The 24,150-nt window shown below is 34.5% G+C and overlaps 1 protein-coding gene across 1 annotated transcript in view; it reads right to left on the reverse strand.

Moving 5' to 3' along the window:
* Crb1 (crumbs cell polarity complex component 1) overlaps positions 1-24,150 on the reverse strand; it is a 204,693-nt gene that overhangs the window by 108,522 nt on the left and 72,021 nt on the right. The window contains exons 3-5 of the mRNA XM_047520927.1: positions 16,702-16,897; positions 14,954-15,093; positions 9,193-9,375 (exon numbers count right to left, since the gene is read on the reverse strand). Of these exons, the coding sequence (XP_047376883.1) occupies positions 9,193-9,375; positions 14,954-15,093; positions 16,702-16,897 (519 nt within the window). The remainder of the gene's footprint in view (positions 1-9,192; positions 9,376-14,953; positions 15,094-16,701; positions 16,898-24,150) is intronic.

Genomic DNA, 24,150 nt, shown 5'->3' on the forward strand with positions numbered 1-24,150 from the left:
AATTGCAAGGTCAATGATACTGGTCTTCCAAATTATTAGCATACTTAAAGAAATCACTAGGGGATCCAGGACAGTTAGAAGAGATATGGGGTGTCAAGATGGACATCCTCACAGGCAGCAAACACATAGCTGACCAAGTCCATGGAGGTCTGCAGTATGACTTGTGTAAGCACAATTCCCAAGATCCTCAATTTTCCTTTGAACATTTTCTTCAACTTCTTGCTCTAACAAATATCTAGCCATTCTCAGAAAAATATTACATTATTTGAAGCTTTTTATAATGGCGATGGCTCACATCTCATATTAAAATAGAATCCTGGTATGAAACTCAATCATTCAGGACTTCTTAATCTTCAGGATAGCATCTATGGTGTGATAATGGGGATTATTGATTATTTTCTTTGCCAGGAAATGTATAATTAAATTTATAATTAAATTTTCTGGCAGAGAATTTATAATACTTTAATTCTTTTGTTTTAGAAAACCTTTTTTTTTTTCTCCAAGATTTTTTGGCCCGTATACTTGAATTAGAGAGTTGGCATCTGTCTTCTGATTATTCACTCATGAGCTTTTGTGTGCATGTGTGTGACTTCCAGTCAACAAAAGAATGCTAACTCAATTAAGCGATCAAAGTCCTTGATGCCATGTTTATCTATCTCGTTCACCAGGGTATCACAAACATATCCATCTTTGTTTTGTTTTGTATTCGGTCTTCCAAATCATAGTCATTACATTTATTTTTTGACCATAGCATCTTTGTAGATCATAGCAAGCACTCAATAAATATAATTTTCAAAATTAACCTATATGGAAATGGTAGACCTGTTCTACTTACTATAGTACACATAGTAAGAAAAAAAATGATACAAGAGAAATGTGCTCATGTAAACTATGAAGAGTTTTGTTTATAGGAATTAATATACATAGTAAAGGCAAAAGTGAATGAGCTGAACCTATTGAAAATATTAATGAATACTTACTTAAGTTAATAAGGATTGAATCAAAATTAGATATTTTAGAATTACAGTTTTATATGTGTGTAAGATATCTGTTCAAGTTACTTAGAATCTACATCCTCAAACTTAAAATGGTAAGGAAAAATAATCTATTTCTAAGAACAATGAGCCTAAAATGAAGTCGGGAAATGAACAAATTCTATTGAAAAATTCTCTTTAGGCAGAAGATACTGACTGTCCCATAAGTCTCATTGCTTCCTAGTACAGGAAGGTTTGGATAATACATGTTTGGCTGTACGTGGCAATTTTAGCTGGATTTAGGTAAAATGAGAGGATTTTTAATTTTCAAGGAAACGTGAGCACTTCAATTTTAGCAACATTGCTCTTGAAGCGGATGAACCTGAGAACGGAGCTGTGTGTGCAGTCACTTTGCCAGGTGGTTCTCATCGGGTGTTCATTGTTAAGATCCCTGCTATTTCTGCCTGAGGTTTGAAGCCAGGACTTCACAGGATCCCCTGCTGCACTCCTCAGTTCTTTACATGCAGAGAGCAGATGGGTGAAACAGAATAAAACCCCAGCCTCAGAGGCCCCAGCGTAGCCAGGCACAGGTGACGGTGTTCCTCTTAGTTGGAGTAAATGCTAATTGGAGTTGCTGAGTGAAAGTTAGAATTGAAACTTGGACTTGGTTTACACAGCAGTTTGGAAACTTGTGAACGATATTATTATAACCACATTTTGATAAAAAAAAATGAAATGTTAACATTAAAAAAGCATAAATTGTTTCCAGTGTAGATGGGTTGGTTAGGTCAGGCTGGTTCAAGGACAAGCACTCAGGTCCTGAGATCTGTTTTTCTTTAATTTTCAGAGGTAACATATTTGATTGTATTTAAACATGCTAACTTATCAAGTTGTTTGCGTTCTTATAATTTCCACTAAATTCTTTTGGACACGATAGAATAAATAAGTCCTCTTTGCTGATTTGTGTGATTGTGCCTTTTTATAGTTCCACTATGCCAGTGATTATATTGGCATGTATTTCCCACATCCTTTGCCTCATGCTCTTTCAGTTTCTTGAAGAAGAGGACATATATTTTCATCATTATATTCCTAGAACTGAGTAAGCCCAGTGTCCTGGATTGGAAATCTAAAGCAAACAGAAGGAAGCAGCCAACATTCCATCTAGTAGCGGTCAAGGGTGGTCATACAAAATAAAGATAATTTACGGATTTTGGAATGGACTGAACAGTTTTATTCAGCTATAAGCCTTCTCCAATTATAGATTTATTTAACTTGTCCTTAGAATTGTGTGAATGTGGGAGTTTAAGTATATGCATAGACCTTTAAATCCAGGGTTTATGCTACATTTTCAATTTGATGTGTGCAGTTTTGAGCACAAATAGCTATGACAAGCTGTAAGTGTATTTTGTACAGTTATTTTTTAGTGATTTTTGAGGAATTAGAGAATAGCAACTTTTATTGCATCTAGAGTCATGATTCAACGCTAGTCGTTAATATATGTAAATGGATCTAAATTTTTCTCGATTATTCCATTGAATGAGGTGTTGAGTTTCTTTAGGCCATAATATCTTGCTTTACTTGGTAGAAATCCCAGAAGAAACCTTGAATAAATACTGATCTCCTCCAGGGGCGTCTGGTTCTTCTCACTAGAATTCCTGCCTCCTTGCACCCCTGTTTTTCTATGACTCACTTTCCTTGGTCTAGAGCTCCCTCTATTTCCATCTTTCTGAGAGTTATTTTCCCAGACTCCCAGTTATTTTTCCTACTCTGCTGCATATCAGTTTTGCATTAAAAGAAGTTAGAAAAATTATATCACCTATGCAAATTTTTTAATAGAAAAGATAATTACCCTAGTATTGAGAAACAAGAAGCACATTCCTAATGATAATTTTAAAAACTAGGGATAGTTTGTTCCTATATTTAACAATTCTGATGGTTTCTTTAAATGAAGCTGTGTCATTAAATATAGGGTCCACAAACACATTTCTCATTACAATGGAAATGTATAACAAAATGAAAGAACTGTAAATATATAGAGCATGTAAAAAAGTAAATTATGTCTTTTCTATCTGAAAAAGAAACAAAATGAATCTTTAAAAATTAAAGATAAAATAGAGTTGAATGTCCAACTTTTCAGAGTGGAGGGTAGGAAAGAAAAGTAGTAGCTTCTTTATTATTAATAATGTATATTCATCTCATTAATATATTAAATGATAGTTTCATCTTGCTAGTACAGGGGAAATGAAGAGAAAGTTAACATCTGCTTTTCTCTCTAAAGCCATTAAAGAAAATGATTCTTCTACATAATACTTGGGTATTTTAAAATGTAACAGGACTTCCTTATGGACAGGAGTGTAGGCTTGTCTCACCCTAAGCCTCCCAACTAGTCACAATACAAATAGTATATAATAATAGAAGAGACTCTGAAAATGGAAAAGAATGTGAATTTGCTATGACTGGAAGAACAACTGAGCATCAGGGATTTTACCACCCCCAGTCCAAAGCAAGAATATGCCCTTGCTTGGTGTTGCTGGACCCAGTCCGCAATGGAAGCAACAGAGGGCAGCCCAGTTAGGCTCATTCCTCCTCTAGGTTGAACCAAGGTCTCGCTTACAATACAAAATGAGCTCAGAAGACCTGGCATGGGGAATTAAACAGAGCTCTGCTGATTAAATAAACAAATAAATAGATAAATAAAAGCAAGCAACCAGAGAAAGAGCTCACCTCCTCTGCAGTTGAGACTCCCCTTCCCTACCTAGACACCTGGCAAAGGGGATTGTGCCACAACAATTGCCAGGTATGTGATGTTGTGTTTTCCTTCCTTGGTAGGTTTCTGAAGCTCCCCACCTCCATCAAGGCCTGGGGGACCTCAGCTAAGGGGATTATGCCCCAGGAAGCACCCTCCTTGAAACATGCTTTCCATGCCACTGAGGCTGGGAGAAGCCCATCCCAAGCACATGCCAGCCAAGGAGCCCTCCTCATGCCCATGAATCTGAAAATCCCCTCTCTCACTGAGGGAACACCTTCTGATCACTCAGGGATCATCAGCAGAGACTAGTGGGATCCCTGATGGAACAAGATACACTAAGAATATCAAATAACACTGCAAAGACTGATCAACTGATCACTTGACCCATAGTCCACACAAGTAGACCAGGACCTGTTTTCCAAACATTAAAAGGTGACTGCCTGCTAAATTCAAAAATTGAAGTAAGATTCTAAATTTCCTAACATAATATCTAAAATGTCTGGAATAGAACTAAACATAACCTATTTTTGAAGGAATCAGGAAAACCACAACTTAAAGGAAAAAAAGAAAATTAACTGATGCCAATGCTGAAATGATCCATTGTAGAATTACTGATAAGAATTTTATAGCAAGCATCAACGAAGTGACTCAATAAGGAATTGAAAATCTCTTGAGCATGAAGAAATACAGAAAATATCAGCAAAGAAATAGATAGTATTAAAAGAACAAAATGGGAAATATAAAATCAAAAATAAAATAGAAAAAATAAACAACAAGAGGCAATGAAAAAGGAAAGAATCAGTGAATTTGATGACTTAATCCAAACAACAGAGATAAAATATATGGGGGAAAAAATGATCAGAGCCTCGAAATCTATCGGAAAAGAAGACTCCAAATTTGTATGAACAGAGTCCTAAAAGTGAAATAAAAAGAGAATGGGGTGAATAGAGCAGTCAAAGGAAAGTTGGCTAAAAATTTCCCCAATTTGGCAAAAGACATAATTTCACAGAATTGAAAAGCTGAGTGCTATGGTTTGCATAAATGTCCCCCAAACACCTGTGTCACCAGCCGATGGTCCTATTCAGAGGATAGTGGAAACTTTACAGGGTGGGACCAACTAGAAGGTAAGCAATTGGGAGCACACACTTGAAACGGGCATTGGGACTTCAGTCCCTCCTCTTTGGTTCTTTGTTTGCTTCCCAGACACCATCGATGGGAAACCTCTGCCACACACTCCCTGCCATAATGGACTGCCTAATACCAGGTCTAAGGTAACAGTGCCAAGTGATCATGGACCAAATCTCTAAAACATGAGCCAAAATAAATCTTTTCTTTTATTAAGTTCATTTTTTACTAACCCACTGAGTAAATCCCAAGTAGAATAAGCTCAAATAAATAAACATCAATGTCCTTTAGAAGTAAATTTCTGAAAACTAAGAACAAAAGAGAAAAAAAAAGTTAATGACAAAAGAAGAAGTAACCAAAAAGAAATGATGTATCATCTATAGGAAACACCAGTTCCAATGACAGAGGATTTCTCATCAGAAAAATTCTGGGGTGCAGAATGAAGTACTGTACATTTTTCAAATTCTAAAAGACAAGAAGAGTCAACAATGAATTTCATATTTAACTAAACTATCCTTCAAGAATGAATGGGCAGGCTGGGGTTGTGGCTCAGTGGTAGCGCGCCTGCCTAGCATGTGTGAGGTATTGGGTTCAATCCTCAGCACCACATATAAATAAATAAACAAAATAAAAGTTCATCCACAACTAAAAAAAATTAAAAAGAAAAGAATGAATGGGCAATAAAAAATATTCTCAGACTCAGGAGAATTAAAAGAAATTATCACTAACACACCTACCATCAAAGATTGACTAACAGAATATTTTTAAACAGAAAGAAAATGACAAAAGAAGAATCTCAGTGGCATGAGAAGAAAGAAAAAACAATCGGGAGAACAAAAATAGAGGAAAAATGTAAGTTTTCTAAACCATGGAATGATTAAAATAAAAATTATAATATTTTTGCATAATACATGGGTCAAAGAAGAAGTCTCAAAGAAAATTTTAAAAGTACACTGAACCAAATTAAAGTGAAAGCATGGCATGTGAAAATATGTGGGATGCTAAAGCAGTATTGAGTTAAATTTATACTGCTAAATGCTTATAATAAAAACTAAAAGCAAAATAAGCCTGAAGCAAACTGAAAGAAGGAAATAATAAGGAATAAAAGTCAATGAAATTGAAAATAGGATAACAGTAAAAAAAAAAGAATGAAACAATAAGCCTTTAAAAATAAAAATTAATGAAATTAATTAGTCTATAAAAAAGATGTACAGAGAGAGAAAATATAGACCATCAAAATCAGGAATGAATAAAATCACTACAGATTCCACAGTTACTACAAGATGATAAGGCAACACTGTGAACCACATTATACCATCAATTTGACAAAAACCCAGCAATATAGAGAATCTGATCGACATGATCACCCAGCATGATCTAGTTGACAAATATAGAACCCTCCACCCAACAATAGCAGAGCACCTGCTATGGGGATTCTTTATCTTCACCAGGAAGTATCTCAGGCTTAAGGCCCACTGTTACAAGCTAGGTGGGAGTCAAAAAGATCAAAGACCACTATCTCCCCAACACTAACAAAGGAATATGTAGAAACTGAATTAAAAACACCACATTATTTGCAATTTCTCCAAAGAAAGTGAAGTACTTAGGTATAAACTTAACAAAAAATGCTTAGGGTCGATATATGGAAAATTACTCAAGAGTAAAAAGAACAGTCCAATTAGAAAATGGGCCAAAGACATTGAGAGACTCATTGTTGAAAAAGGTAAACAGATCAAATAAGCACAGGAAAAGTTGTTCAACATTACTCATTATTATAGAGGCACAAATAAAAATCACAATGACATATCACTACCTACCTGTTAGGATGGCTTAAACTTAAAAACAAAACAAAACAAAACATAATAACCAAATGCTAGTGAGGATGTGAATAAATTGAATCACTCATATATTGATGATGGGAATGAAAAATGGGTCACTGGGAAAACTGGGTAAACTATACATGGGATACATGGAATTCCCTGTTCTATTTCTTATAACTTCATGTAACTCTACTGTTATCATTTAAAGGGTTTAATTTAAAAACCCATATTCAAGCATATTTATATATATACACATATGCATATATTTACAGTTATATGTATATAGCATATATACATACTATATATATACTATAGTTTTAACTATATATTGTTATAAATATGGCAGTATATATATATATAGTTGGGTATGTATATATATATATAATATATATATAATATATATAACATATATATGAAGTATACATATACTTAAGTATACTTAAGTATATTAAGTGTATATATATTAAGTATTCATATATATTAAGTATATAAGTAAATTAAGTATATGTATACTTAATATATATATATATTCTTAGTGTATATATATATATATATATATATATATAAAATATATTAAGTAGGAGGATACCCCTAGAGGATCCAGGTTTGTATCCCCAGTCTGCCAGTTTCAGCTTTTATGTCAAATTGAAAGTCATAGAATGAAACATGAAATTCACATTCGTGAAATTTGTTTTCTCCTTATGTTAGGTGACACTAGATTTTCCAGTCTTCACTGTGGTAAAATGTGGTTGCATGACTAAATATTGAGCAATGAAATGTGGGTAGAAGAGATACTCATTGCTTGTGGGACTCAGCTTGTAAAACCTCCAGGTTTCATACTCTACTTCCATTCCTTCTCCTGCAATTTGCAGCAAAAGGGGATGAGAAATTCAGAAGTTGCATTTGAAGACAGAGGGAAAAAAAGAGAGGAACCTATGACTCTGAATCACCATTGGAAGACAACTGATGATAGGAACCCATATTTTGAGTTCTCATGAGTGAAAATAAACCCTCTCACTAAACCACAAAGATTGATGGTCATCAGAACCTCTTAATTCATGTAATCATTCTTGGCAGCCCTTCAGAAATCAAGTCCAACACACTTTTCTGGCATATTCTACTGCCTGTCCTGTTTGGATCTGCAGACCCTTTCCCTTTTACCTTATCAGGCAATATTAACCATAGCCTCTGCTGTGATAAAACCCCTCTCTATAATCCTAAACCCAATATTTAAGAAACTGTTTATAGTACCCCTACCTTGTTCTAAGAAAGATTTAACTAACAAAAATGCATACACTATACCAAAATCAAATAACTTAGAAAGAAACAGGAAAAAAGGGAGACAACATTATGAAACAGAAATAGGAAATTAAGATATTCCCAGGGGTGAGATAAATATATAAATATATTCCAGAAAGACATGTATGTCTCTACAGAGACATTTTTAGACATCTGGAAACGTCATCTTTATTTGCAGCAGCCTATCTGATTGGGAAATATTATGCATTGCAAGATTTATTTCATGTTTGTCATTTATCAAATTTTCTTTGCATGTCTTTAAAATTTAAGGTAAAAGGTATGCAAGCTTAAAGTTGTGCAAGGAAAATACCATTTATCCTGATATTGACATGAGTAGTTTTCTTCTACGTGTTCTCATGAAGAGGACCGTGAATAAGCAAATGAACATCTTCTATAGCAATCTTACACAAACACTACCACAATTCAAAGATCATTAATCTTCAAAGCTGAAATATTAAAAGAAAATCTCAAGTTTGAATAATCACCCATTTTCTCTTATCCCTTACTACTTTGTCAAAAAAAAAATCCCCAATAAAAACTAAAATAGTTTCCTGAAGTGTCTCTCAACCTATTAAGAAAAAATAAGGTAGAAATCTAAATTTTAACTTATCTTCTCACTGATATCTATGCAATCATGGGTAAATTGCTGCTCATTAGCAAGTTGGGGATTGTATCAAAAATTCTGAAAGTTTTCAGAACATGAAGCAGACCCAAACAAAATTGTTCATTAGAAACCTCTGAGTTTTAGAGTAAGAATAAAGAAAGATAGAGCAAAAATTTAAATTTGATGTATGAAATGACTTTAGCTATAGACTAGTTACTATTACTTAAAACTAGAAAACTGATCTCAATATAAATATAAATAAGTACAATAACTTTGTTAACAAATTTGAATAATACTTAAAATTTAACATGAAAATTAATAACAAAATATACCAATGCTTATGCTTTTCAAGATAAATAATTTGTGATATACTGAAATTCCCAGTAAATGCATAAAAATATTTACCCTTTTATACACCTCTTCGGTCCCTATTAATATTTCCTTCTGCTTAGGGGAATGATGAGTTGTGAGCCAAGATTCTTTTCAAGCCCACAAGGGGGACCCTTTGCACCATGGCAACAGAGTTCACGTAGCATAGGTCTTACTGCCACTGCACCACTTGGTCACATCCATAGTTTACCATAAAGTGCAGAAAGTCATTTCCTGTCTCCTTGGCCTCACCTGTGAATCCAGGCTGACAGACACAAACATAGCCCGAGGCTTCAAGGTAGCTGAAGGAAGAAGGCAACCCAGTAATATGACCATATTGCTTCTCTGAGGACAGCTCTACACATTCCCCATCAGACTGGCAGGGGTTACTATCGCATTCGTTGATGTCCGTCTCACACTGGGCACCTGTGTATCCTGCAGGATGAAAGTTCAGAGAAGCTGCTGAGTCAAAGCTCTTAAATCATAGAGCATATGCCAGAAAAGAGGCTGACCACTGTGCTGGCACCAATTAGCAAGTTGCCAGTGCTCAAAGAGCTAGCCAGGGAATCTGGTAAGAGGAGATTTACATGGAAATAAAGATCAGTAGCAATAGAATCACTTGCAAAATTATGGCCAATATTTTTTTAAAAGATTTGATTAATAAAGCCTGAAATAAAATGGAACTTCAGGATAACCTTGATTTAACCTGAACATTTAACAAAATGAATAAAGTACCATTTACTTGAATTCAACATTCTAACTGATGTATTTTTATCAAGAAAAAATGAAAAATTTTTATAGAGAATAACTGAAAAATCAGAAGTATCCACATAACCAAACCTAAATTATTCTTTTAAAACTCAAAGTAAGGGTAAACAGTCATTTCCTAATATTCAGTGAGACAGAAAAGTAAATTACACACACACACACACACACACATAGACAATTTATATACATAGTTCTATTGTGTGGGTATGTATGTTTTAACATAACTCGAATTGTACTATATTCTGCAACTTGTTTTTTCATTTGCTTGCACAATCTATGTTAGTTAAACTACTTCCAAGTATTCCAAAATGTGAATGTGCCATAATCATTCCTTTATTGGTTTTAATGCAATTTTTACTATTATAATTTTTTATGAATATCATTGCATGTGACTGCTTGTGTAAGTATTTAAGTAAAACCCTAGGGTTGAGGCCTAGAAGCAGAAATTCTAGGTCATAAGCTGTGTACAATTTAAGTAGAGATTGACAAATACCTCTAGAGTAGTTGTACCATTCACCTGTTACCAGCCAGCAAGTAGATGGATGCATATAGGGCTCCAAACCCTTGTAAACATTAGTTATCAACAAATAGAAAATTTTTCATCAGTAAGTTGGATAAAAAATAATATCTTACTTTAGTTTACATTATCCTCAGTTACTATTGAATTTATCATTTTTTGATTCTTTATTGATTCAAGTAACATTTTGTATCTTTTTCCCATTTTTTTAGGCTGGTTTTCTTACTTGATTTGTTATGAAAATTTAATGGAATGCTAATACAATGTGGATGGATAATAAAATAATATCAGTTCTTTTGCAGGATGGCAAGACGGATGTATAAAGTTCTTAAAGGAGCATAATTAAACCTACCACACAAGTGACTTCACAGTTACCTAAGAGCCTCTACAATGGCACTTAAGTCTGCTGAGAAATATGATTTTAAAACAAAATTTACAATTCAAAATTATGAGATTTGTAAGTCATAGTATTTTATAACTTTAAAATCATATGATGTCTTCCCATTTCACATAAAATTCAAAATCCTTACTAGGTACGACCTAAGAATGTACCTATTACCTGATTCCCTTTCCATTTCAATATTCCTACCTCATTCCACTCTTCCCCTTCCTCCCAGAGAATGTCTTCCACCCCGTGACCTTCATAACACTGTTCTCTCCTCTAGAAAATTCTTCTTCAAGTCTTTGCTTGGCCAACTCATACCCAGCTTTCAGACCTTGTCTTGTATTACTTTCTCAAAATAACTTTCCCTCATGGACAGATCTAAATAAGTTCCTCTTGTTTTCTCTCATATCACCTAATCCTTTTCTTTTGTTGCTCCTTTATATCTTTAGTTACATATTTGTTTGTACATATAACTGCCTCCATTGGCCAACTAAAAGCTCCACCAAAACAGGGACTGGGCTTATTTTATTTATTACTCCAGTACTGAGCGAGATGTAAACAGTGGATTTCAACCAATGCCTGAACAAGCATAAAACAGTACCAATTAATGGTTGAAAATAACAATTTAGATTATTATAGTACATAAACCAGAGAAAGGACTATTATTAAGCAAATAACGAGAAGATAATATGATTGCTCATTTTATAACTTTAGTAAACCTTAATGGGGTCATACGTTAAATAATAACCACAACATAAATTCTGTTGCTCAGTGGTATAATGTATTTGTTACGTGTGACTTTGGGAGCCCTTCTCAACCATCTGAAGAAGAAAGAGAGTTGAAAAAAAGAAACTAAAAGAACCTGTGAGATCAAGATCTCAAGCTCCCTTATGGTGAAACCCTTGCTAAAGAGGCCTCAGAGTCCTTTAATATTGAATGTCTATGTTAAAAATAATTTTATTTCATACTGAAGGATATACAAATTTCAGTAAATGATAGTTTTCACAGCAAATTTTTATAAACTGTTACTTGTTGTACTGCAGTGGACTTACTTTGGACTATTTTTAATTTCCTTTTCTTTCTAAGACTCAAGACCCATACGTAGACCAAGTTAGGAAGTAATTTAGAATCATCATAAATCCTTTTCTGCTTTTCTGTTTCATGCCTTATCTCATTCCCAACTTGAACATTCAGAATGTCCTGATTTATTGTTTTGCCATGCCTGTCCCCACCACCAAGGTCCTGAGGGGATTTTACCTGCTATTCTATTTAATCACAGATATAAATACACTCCTTCAGTCAAGACTATGTTCAATATTTAAACAAGTTTTTCTATAGAACTCTGCACAAAGAAACAATATGATACCAAATCAAGCCCCTTAGGGTTCCTATATTAGGTTTGTTTGATTTTTTAACACATCCCATCATATCTGGGTATCAAGAAAACTTCTCAGGTTAGCATTTAAGGTGACTGACACTTCTTATAATTAATTGCTTTTGAAATGAGGACTCTACACAATTATCGTAGTGGATTCTTGCCATTGCAGTCTGTGGCCATGGTTTCACAATTCAAAGGAATGATCTTCCGTTCTTTAGTTTGTGGTACTAAATCTTTTCTCTATACACAGTAGTGAGAAGAGGGTACAAAATGTTCTGAATTTTCTATCTCGTCAAAACCACCATCCATGCAAGTGACCTAAGAGAAACTCAGAGGTTCATCTGTCCTAAATCTGTCTGTCATTTCGCCTCCTGCATGACTTCCTGACCACCCAGCCCCTCATCTTCACCTCACCGCTGCTCTCTGTTCTGGGAAACAGATTTACCTCTGTTTAAACTCCTGCACAGTCTGCTCACTAGATTTCCTGCCTGCAGTTTTATTTCCTTCAATCAACTTCACTAGGCTGCCAGAGGGCTCTTTTTAAATTACCAGGTCAGATTATGTAACTTCCCTGCCCCAAAATTTGTAAGTGGCTTTGTCATCTGGCTACAACCCTGTTCCCAGCTGGCTCTCTACCGCCAGCCCTCCCTAATCCAGCATTTTTGAACTATCATTCAAAGTTCCACAATTGGATATGTTCTTTCCTGTGTGTGCCTGACACTCTTTCATATTTCTTTCCTTCTTTCTTTTTTTATTTTTCCTTAAGTAAGTAATGGGCCTCTAGCTGCTAGCCATAGGACCTAGAATGTCAACCTAATTTTGTTATCTAGTTAACATTTATTGTGTGCTACTGTGGTACAGGCTCAGACAGGGGCTTTATATACATCACTGGATTTCTCTCCAAAACAACCCTATGAGATGGATATTATTATCAACACCTCTGTTTTTCTAAAATGAGGAAACTGAGGCTCAGATCAGTTAAGTAATTTGTCCAAAGTCACATGGTTATTGAATAAATTTCTGGCACATGTTCAGTCGTCTTTCAATTTTTCTGAAATGGTAACTTTTTGATCAATCCATCCCTGTACTTCCTCTCCTTTTATTACCTTTTACATAATTTACAATAGCTCCTTAATGTACCAAAAATTATACTACACACATTTTCGCACACAGTTTTGCCACTAGGATTAAACTTCCTGGAAGAAGAACTATTTCTTTTTGATTCCCAGATATTGATATAAGTGTGCGCGTGTGCACACGCATGCATACTGGATTGTGTGTATGTATATACGTATGCAAACATATGCTAGATTATGTGTGTGTGTGTGTGTGTGTGTGTGTGTGTGTGTGTGTATAAATCCATGTGACTTAAATGACTGAATCCATGAATGAATGGAATATACACAGGTCGGGTTTTTTCCCCCCAATCCTTTTTTATTTTCTCGAGACACAGTCTGACTAAGTTACTGAGACTGGCCTTGAACTTACGATCCTTCTGCCTCAGCCTTTCAAGTTGCTGGGAGAACAGGTATGTACCACCACACATGGCTCAGGTTGGCTTTTAAGGCAGATGTTCTACCTGCTGTGCTCTGTAGTAGAAAAGAAGACATCTCTCATATAGTTCTCACCTTGTGGTATAAATGTTGGCATATAGTCATAGTGATCCTTTCTGAGTGGTTAATACATGCTAGGCTGTTTTTATGGTTTTACTCTTCAGAAAAGTACTACAAGTGAAAGTATTCTCCCTCTCTTGCAGATGAGGAACTTGAGGATTAAGAGGCAACTCATTTGGGTTTACTCAATTAATGGTAAACTTGTCCTATTCACTTACAGTCTACTTCACATTTTACCTCTGGACAGAGACTGTTCCTAAGTGTTGGTTGATGACAAGAATGTGGGACAACATACATTGAGAAGTCAAGTTGATGACCGAAGGAGAGCAAATATTCACTATTCATTATCTGGCAATGGGAAGACGTAATATACATAGATTCCCAAGCCACAGAAGATTTCCAAACTTACGCTTTCAGTTTATCTTTAACCTACAAAATACAGTTACCCAAAGATGTCAAATGCCCTGTAGGCCTTGGGATAACTTTCTACCAGAAGCTACTACTGATTGGGATTGACTTCAGTCTGTGTTTCCTTCCCAACCACAGGGTTATCCTCTCTGTAGAGGATTGAATGGGGACAACACATTGAATGGAGACAGGGAGATAGGTGATCAGTAAGTTTATATAATTAGATCTTGAATAATTGTCAACTTATCATTCTCTTTCCCCTGTGGATCAAGAAAGGAAAGGAGATGCCATGACTTTTATTTCTATCAATGAGATCCTAGTAAGAATTAAATAAAATACATAAAAAAAGTTTCTTGCCAAAATAAACATCAATATTTTAGGTGGTTATGTAACTCGAATATTACATACTGTTTTCTACCCTTTACATGTAATTTTTAGTTACAGTTTTACATATTTAACTTCCATCCTTGTTGCCTTTATAAATGCTAGGAGATTACTCATTTCTAGAAAATTCCTTCTACACCTTCTATGGGCACCATCATTATGATGTTGACAAACTCAATGCTTTATATAATAAGCCTCTAGTGTTTTAACATTGTTTGACAGGTTCCTATACAGTCCTGATGTCTAAAAGAACATACTAAAGGAAAATAAGCCATCTTCTAGAGAAACTTTGTCCATGAAAACCATGCTGAATTTAATCTTTCATTGATTTTTTTCCCCTCTGCTTCCTCTAATGGGTTCTAATCATTGGACAACCTGGTCACCTACTTTGGACAATGTGTAGTATAGCAGTTAAGTATGTATGAGCCACGAAGGATACAACTACAAGAAAAATTCACTTATAACATTTAACAACAATAATTTCTAGTTTCATGTCATAATCATTTTTCCATGTTAAGAAAAAAAAAAAACAAACTGGTGGAAGGTATTTTGTCACTTACCAGGCCAGCAGTGACAAATGTAATTGTCAACACTGTCCTCACAGGTAGCATTATGGTGACAAGGTTTTGACCAACAAAGAGGCATCAAGGTCTCACAGTATGTCCCTGTGAATCCACTACCTGTACAGTTACAGCTATATCTGGAGAGTAAATGAAATTTTCATGTCATTTCTTAGTCATACTGAAATCAAATATCTTTATCCTGTCTTCATTTTTTCATCAACCTGAGACCCAGGACACAGTCTTAATACTTATCTCAAAAACTGGGGATTATCTCTCCAGACCTGAATTATGTCTTATTGTTATTTTTTAAAAAATTATTCATGCAAAATTATTTGGAAGTTATGAATATTTACTTCAGTTTCTTCACCCATAAATAGAAGATAATAATACTTATGCCACAAGGTTATTGTGATAATTAAATGTACATATAAAGAGATACCGAGGTACTGAGTAAATTACTATTACATATTACTAAGTGAAATTGTTAATATTTTTGAAGGCAAAGAGAATGATTTGTTCCTTATGAAAAATGAAACAATAAATAATGAAAAACTCAGGAAAAAGTCCTCATTAAATACATTGTGCCTTATAATGCTCTCTCTCTCTCTTTTGAATTGCAAGAATATTTTAATCTTGCTATTTCATTGATTGAATGAGAATATCTGATACAAATACAAATCTGATGGGGAAGGTTACTAACTTTATTAAGATGAAGATTTTAATTTAGGCAAAATCACATCAAAAATTTAGTATTATAATCTCATGGTGGTACTTGTCTGTGATCCCTGAAACTCAGGAGGCTGAGGTAGGAGGATAGCAAGTTTAAGACCAGCCACAGAAACTTAGTGAGGACCTAAGCAACTTAGTGAGAACTTGTCTCAAAATTTGAAAAAATAAAAGGAGGTGGGCAGTGGTTGCAGATGTGGCTCAGTGGTTAAGCACTCCTGGGTTCAATTCCCATTACCCAAAAAAAAAAAAAAAAAAAAAAAAAAAGAGAGAATTTAATATTATAAAAACTGAATTTTTACACCTTAGATAAAGGGAGAATTGAGGAAGGGATAGCTATCAATTACAAAGCAGTTACAGTCCTGTTCAGGATGGCTATGAGAACACAAAGATGTTTTTAAAACCCTATTATTTTGGTGAATATATTTGAAACACCTCTGTCTTATTCTCCTTTTGAGTCTCATTTACTTTGAAATTAGATTTGAGATAACATGTCTTATTACTAGCTAAAGGAAAACTGAATTCTGTGTGAATCTTCTAAACTTCCATGCACTTTAGATTTCTTCATGTAATATGGGGACATAAATGCTCATCTTACCTTCCACTGAGTTGTTGATAGATCAAGCAAGATTATTTTAGGTGCAATGCTGTTAAAAATTGTTGTGTCATATGCATACAATCTCACATTCACATTTTAAATAATTCCTAGCCTAGTTTTTACATCTTCCCTATTTATGACAGGTCTAATTCCAGGAATTGAAAAGTTGGTACTTTTCCTTAGCATAAGCGATTTCAAACTATAACAAGAGTGACTTGAAAGATCCTCCCTTGGGAACAAAACGAACTTCAATGAATGCATGTTTTAGTAAAATCTGAAAATACTACAGATTTTTAGCATGTAAAGTATAACATAATCTGAAATCTTTAAACTGAGGGTATGAGATCTTCAAATTGACCAGAGTGGTACAATGGTTCTTGGTTTCTCTAAGCCAATCACCCAGTTGTAGCAGCAGACATACCTGTTTTCTCCATCCACGCACAGTCCTCCATGGAGACACGGCTGACTTGCACACTCATCAAAGTTGAGCTCACAGTGATCCCCTAGGAACCCAGGGGCACAGTCACAGTAATAAGCCCCCAACACATCCTGACAAGTTGCACCATTTAGACAGGGCTGGGACCAACATTCATCAATTTCCAATTCACAGTTCACACCTTTGAAAAAATGAGCACAGAAAAACAGAAAAGTTTTAGCAAAGTAAAAATATTTTAGTTCTCTGACAATGCTTTATTTACTAAAGCACTTGTCAAATGTTATGTTACCCAAAATAATTTTCTTCCTTAACCCTAACTGATATTAACTTTGGTGTGCTTGTGGGAAGTTGCACTCAGCAGAGCAGCTGTTACTTACAAATTATTGCATATAACAGCTTGTGGGGTTTTACTCCGTGGAAACAAATAAGTCATTTTTAGAACAAAGTTATTGTCAACTGCACTTTTGTGGGAAGCCTAAATTGGACTGGTCAATGTTTTTTCATTATTTTCAAAAAGTTTAGTTAGGCACTATCTAAGAAGAGTGGATGAAAGCCGAGACTTCAAAATCAGGTAGCTTTGATTAAAATCAGCACAGTCAATTATTAGCTGTAGGACACTGGGCAAGTTTCTAAGCCCATATTTCAGTTTCCTCATTTGAAAAATGGGAAAAATCTTTATAATTACACCACAGGATTATTATTATAATTAGACATATTCTGAAGTGTTCATAACAATAACTGGCACATACTAAGTATTGGCTAGAGGGAAATAAAAACTTGTTCTGTCTACAAAAAAAATCTATCCTACAAATATGTAATAATTTGCTTAAGTGCTCCTTTTTTATAGATATTTTAAATTTTTTCCTACTACTTTATTATTGTAGAATAAAACTTTTACACGTAAAATCAGATGGTGACAAATCAATGTAATTAATAGTATCATGAGAACCTGATCATTTCAAGGTAATGTTACAAGAAAATAAATCTGTATTTATCTCCTCTCCCAAATAGTAGGTGATTCCTTGCTAAACAGTTAAGTTTAAAACAAAAGTAGAAGCCATACTGAGGTTAAAAACCTGTCTTACTAAATCTTTCAACTGGTATTTGATATATACAATAATCAATTCACTCACAGGCTGTAAAAGACATAAAAGGAGGAATACCCATATTACTCATCTTTATTTCTATGCCTGTAATCCAGGATAATAAATTTTGTATTGAAAGGTTATTGAGGAATTCTTAAATAGCTCAGAAGACATTAGTAGTTCAATTGGCTTTGCCCTTTTTCCTTAAAAGAAATTGCAGTAGGATATTCTCTCACTATCTATCATTTATAGCTGTTACTAGATTCTACCACCAGTCAAGTTGAAGAGGACGCCCACATATTACATTTGATTGTTTGTTTTCAGAAGAAAGAGAGCTTAAAAATTAAATTTGTTTCAGTAAAAATTGAAACTTGTGCCACAGCCTTTGGGGCCATTCTCATTTGCCGTGACCTTACTGACCCTCAGCATCTCTCACTGGTCTCGCTATACTGCCTTCTCTCTTTGAAATCACTCTCTGTACTTCTGTAGAGTATAGTATACTTCTATAGAGAGTCAAATCTGAGGATATCAATGTCTGCTTAAATTTTTTATATAGCTCCCCTCCCAGCATCTCCAGAATAAGGCACAACTGCCTTGTAATGTAGTAGAAACTTCTAAAAGAGGAGAACTAGCCGGTGCCACCCACTGCCTTGTGCTTGCAGCTCCCCTGTCTCTTATGGCTCTTGCTGATCACAGAGGCCCCCTGACTTGTGATGCCCATTCCTTATTCCCTACTTCCCAAAACCAGCCCAATTAGTTTCCAAAGATCGAGTTTGAGTGTGACATAGTCTGGAAACTCTACTTAACTCCTTCTATCTGCCAACGGTACCCCTCCACTATACTCTCAAAATTCTCTATGATATAAATGTTTATTCTCTATTGTACTACAATTGCTTATTTGTCCATTTTGTCTACAAATGTTAAGCACTTTGAAGTCAATCTTCATTCTTTAACACCAGTATCTGCAGCATTTAGCACATATTCTTAAACATAGAAAATGCTCATTGAATTTTGAATGAAAAAATGAGTACCACAACAAGGGAATAATCTACCATTTCTCCTGGAAGACAAGCTGATATGTCAGGACAGAGCTTCTCAATGCCTCTGCAAGCCTGGACCCACTCTAAATCAAAAAGCATGAGGTCAAATTTACGGCTTTGTCAAACATTGCTTCTGAATGGTTGTGTCCTAAATGTCTGATAAGCATTTAGACATTTTTGTCCTTCACTATGTGTCTTTGGGCAATTAGAGATTGATGTTAACATTCTGTGCCACCAGCTAGTGCATGTTATATGCTATCAGTCTGGAGCAGGTCTTGTCCCTGATGCTGTCCTCATCACTCATGACAGTGGCAGAGTGTATAGCACAGCAACGTGGCATTGATAACCACTGTGCACCTTTCTCATTATCTGCAGAACCCACGCCTTGGGAATAATTAAACTCTGCCTTTGAGTTATCTTCCTAAATTTCATATTCTAACCAATATATTTCCTAGTCCAAGAGGCCTCTATGCATATTATCTTTCTTTTGAATAAGAATTGTGCTTGGTGTTTCTGGGTTCTTTACATATATCAATTATATCAGTATTGGTACAAGTCTGTGACACAAATATTAGGGCAAAGAGGAAATGCAGCATTCAGTTTCCATTGCAGACATAGATAGGCAGTAAATTTCCTCCTATATAATATCGTAGAACACAAGAAAAGGCTGAATGATTTCATTCTCTGATTCATAAGGTTAAATAATCATAACAAATACCAAGATGTTATGGAAAATTAAGATAATTTTTTCCACTAATAACATCTTTGTGCTTTTAGCCAATAACATTTCTGACTTGTGTCTTTTTAAACATCTTTCCTATTAATAACAAAAATAAACAAAATGCTTTCTTAAAAACCATTCATTTAAAGCTGACTTTGTAAGCTCAGAATTCTCTTGCTGCTGAATTTTGTCACTTTTAATATTTCTCATTTTTAACACCTCTAAAACTAGAATGGACTTTACAGTCAACAGGTCTTAATCGTATTATAGGTTAGTTGTGTAATTTTTCTTTCTTAGTGATATATGAAACCTAGGTGACATCACTAATGTATCAAATCTGATAAAGTAAGAAAATTTATTTCCAATCAAAGTGAATCAAGGATCTAGGCATTAAACCAGAGACCCTGCATCTAGAAGAAAATGTAAGCCCAGTTTTCCATCATGTCAGTCTAGAAACTGATTTCCTCAATAAGACTCCTACAGCACAAGAAGTAAAATCAAGAATCAATAAATGGGATGATATCAAACTCAAAAGCCTCTTCACAGCAAAGGAAACAATTAAGAACACAAAGAGAGAATCTACAGAATGGGAGAAAAATATTTGTCACCATAAAACCAAATAACCAGATCACTAAATGGGCAAAGGAACTGAATAGGCACTTCACAGAAGAAGATATAAATGAAAAAATGTTTAACATCTCTAGCAATTGGAGAAATGCAAATTAAAACCACACTGAGATTTCATCTCACTCCAGTCAGAATGGCAATTATCAAGAATACCAGTAACAATAAATGTTGATGAGGATCTGGGGGGAAAGGTACATTCAGACATTGCTGGTGGGAATACAATTTGGTGCAACTATTATGGAAAGCAGTATGGAGATTCCTCAAGAAACTTGGAATGGAATCCCCATTTGACTCAGTTATCCCACTCCTCGATATATACCAAAGGAATTAAAAACAGCATATTATAGTGATGCAGCCACATCAATGTTTACAGTGGCTCAATTTACAATAGCTAAGCTGTGGAACCAACATAGATGTCCTTCAACAGATGAATGGATAAAGAAAATATGGTGTATATACACAGTGGAATATTATTCAGCCATAAAGAAGAATGAAATTATGGCATTTGCCAGCAAATGGATGGAACTGAATACTATCACGCTAAGTGAAATAAGTCAATTCCAAAAAAACAAAGGCCAAATATTCTTTCTGATATGTGGATGGGATGCTGACGCATAGTAAGTGGGGAGAAAGAAGAATAGAAATTCTTTGGATTAGATAAAGGGGAATGAAGGGAAGACAGGGGGTATGGGAAAAGGAAAGACAGCTAGAATGAATCAGATTAACTTTCCTACGTTCACATATGCATACATGACCAAACTCCACATCACAAACAATCACAAGAATGGGATCCTAATTAGAATAAGTTTTACTCCGTGTATGTATAACATGTCAAAATACACTCTACTGTCATGTATGTCTAAAAAGAAAAGTAAAAAACAATAAAATAATAGAGGAGTTACTTTATATAATCAGTATCTACACAATCTGAATAAATGATAAAGTTCTATAATATAAAGAAGAAAATTGATTTATTATCATACTTAAAAGTATTAATACTTTACCACTTCATCATTATTTTGCATATCTATTTTTATTGTATTATTATTGCAACTAATGAGATCCTTTTTTTTCTACAACTTTTGTTTTCACTGAGAGACAAAACTGGAACAACTTCTGGTTTCAATATTAAACATTCTTTGGTGGTTTTCCTAGTCTTGTCATGTCATGTCTTTTGGCATACTCCTTTTATCATCAAAAGTTGAGAGGTGTTCTTGACTGCTTCGACCCCATCTTTCCAAAATATCCATGGAGGCTGAAACTAGTTCTGGAAAGGAAAAGAATTAATGCCTCCCCTTCATCAACCCTGGGGCAGAGCATAAGGAAGGAATTCTCTCTGACCTCCTTCTATCTAATGGAACTTTCTGGACTATAGCTGTCTATTTGGAGAACTGTTTCTCCTGTCACCTGTGAATGCGTTCTTTAGTCCTCCCCAACCATTTTTCTCTAAATTCATGTATATGCCATTCCTCCACTTTACTCCCATCACAAATGTCATATCATGTTATGAGATGTCATTTGATTGAAATGATTATTTTTTTAAGACAATGGGTATGACTTTCCCAATCTACTGACTATATTTTATATGTATGCGTGTATACATATGTGTATACATATGTGCATACATATGTGTATATACATGTGTATATATGTGTGTACACATGTGTGTATATATGTATGTGTGTTTTATGTGTGTGTATACTTTTTATAACTTTAGGAAGATAACAAAAAATGTATATAAAGTACATGTCAAGTTTAAGAAGTCAAAGTATAATAAGTCACAGAGTCTCTAAGATGTTGTTTGAAAAAAACACTATTTTTATGAATGATCTAAATCCTTTTTAATTTTCTAAGTTTCTTGAGAAGATTACAGGAAAATTACAATATTTACATTTCATGTTGAGGATGCCAGTGTTCAATACCTGTAATACTTGTCTTCTTCCAAATTCCTCCGTCTTTCCACTGCATCTATTCTTCATATCACTATATATTTCTCAGCCCTAATCACCTCCTTGCACCTTGCTCTGGTAGTTAGAATATCAACATTCAAATTGTGTGGGGATGCAAACATTTAGACCATAGCAACCCTTTCCAAAACATTTCTGCAGTTCTTCTCCTCTGATAGTCAATATGTTATTTAAACAGTAATAATACCAACAATAATTAATGCAGCCACAGGATGAAAGTCTCACTTTTCTGTCCTGAAAAATGTGATTTTGTTCAACTCATAGGCCAGTTTTTCTATGAAGTATTGCCTGACTGCAAGCAACATTACTGCCTTTTTTCTTTGTGCTTTCTCAGCACAGTTCTTAGGTAGACTGTAATTTTTGTTTACATGCCTGCTTCCTGAATAAACTGTGAACAGTGTGTCAAGATATGTTTCATCTTAGTCATCGTTATGTCTCCAGGGTCTGGAACAATGATCAGAGCATTGCAGGAATAAATATTTGCTGAGTAAATAACTGCTTATTTTGTAAATTCATTCAATAAACATTTTTTGAGAGCCCTGAACTTCATTTCTTCATAAAAATTATTTCAAAAGGTTCTAGTTCTGAATATTTTATTTTCTTTACATGGAACCTCAAAAATGATCAATTTCATAATTAAAATCATATACAAAAGCAAGCATTTTCCTTTGAAAATAATGGTTTTATCTTTCCCACATTATTTTTCATGACTGTTAAATTATCCAGATGATTTTCCATGGAAGCCTTCAAATGATTTAATTAATCAAAACATATTTAGAAAGGATGGAACTTCAAGCCCAGATTCAAATCTCAACATTGAATGGAATTCAAATTATGTTTTTAATAAGTGCCATTATAATGTCAGCATCAGTTAGCTACATTTTACCTTTTAGACTTATGTATCAGAATGGATGTGGACTATTGGAGAAGGTTTAAGAAAAATGTGATATATTACTAAAAGAAAAAATAATGTCCTGATAAAAAATTTTAAATGAATAAGCATAATATAACTTTGTTATTACTCGTAAGTTTCACTTGTGTGTATGAAAGACACTATATACTGATATGTTTGATATATAAAGTACTAAGAAAGACTGCATTCTTGCTATCAAAATTCTAAAGGTCATACCTGTTTTGAATAATCTATGCATGACCATCAGAGGGCAATAGAGAGCAGGCAGGGAAAGGCATGCTTTCATTTGGTTTACGTGATCCATGATCCTTCTGTGTTCATTTCCATCTCAAATCTTAAGGCTGGTTTGATTATTAAAATGTGATATTTCTTTCCTTTTCTATCCCTCAAGGTAGTCCATTTGCTTGCAGTTCTCTCCATTGTACAGTGTAATTCTATCCTAATTACTCCTTTCTATCCTCAACATAACAAGTAGAATGATCTTGTTAAAATGTAAGGTAATTATTCCAGTCTCAAAACTCTCACCAAAATTCCTGTCCCACTATTTTCCATTTTTTGTTTTGGTTTTTCTCTACTGCAAGTTATCTTACTCAGCCTACTATATAGTTTATCAATTACTTTCATTTGATAACTATCTATCTCTTTTCTCTTGAATATAGGGAATTTTTAAATTTTTCTTTATTCTTGTATTTACAGAACAATAGGACATTGCCTGATCCACTGCAGGTACTTAATATATATGTATGTTGAAGAAGTTGAGGACTTAATGAATCCAAAAATTCTTTTAAAATTCATGCTATGTGTCATAGTTCATCTTGTGCTACTATAATAAAATACCTGAGACTGGATAATTTATAAAGAACAGAAGTTTTATTTCTCATAGTTCTGGAGGCTGAGAAGTTCAAGATCTAGGCATCAGTAGGTCTGGTGTCTGGTCAGGGCCTTGTCTCTGGTTCCAAGATTGAGTCTTGAATGCTGCATCCTCCAGAAAGAAGAACTGTTCTTCCTAACATGGCAGAAGAGTGGAGGGTATGAACCCACTTCTCAAAGCCCTTTTGACTGTGGCACTCATCTGTTCATG

Source organism: Sciurus carolinensis, chromosome 12 (genome assembly GCF_902686445.1).
Source record: "Sciurus carolinensis chromosome 12, mSciCar1.2, whole genome shotgun sequence".
NCBI lineage: Eukaryota > Metazoa > Chordata > Mammalia > Rodentia > Sciuridae > Sciurus > Sciurus carolinensis.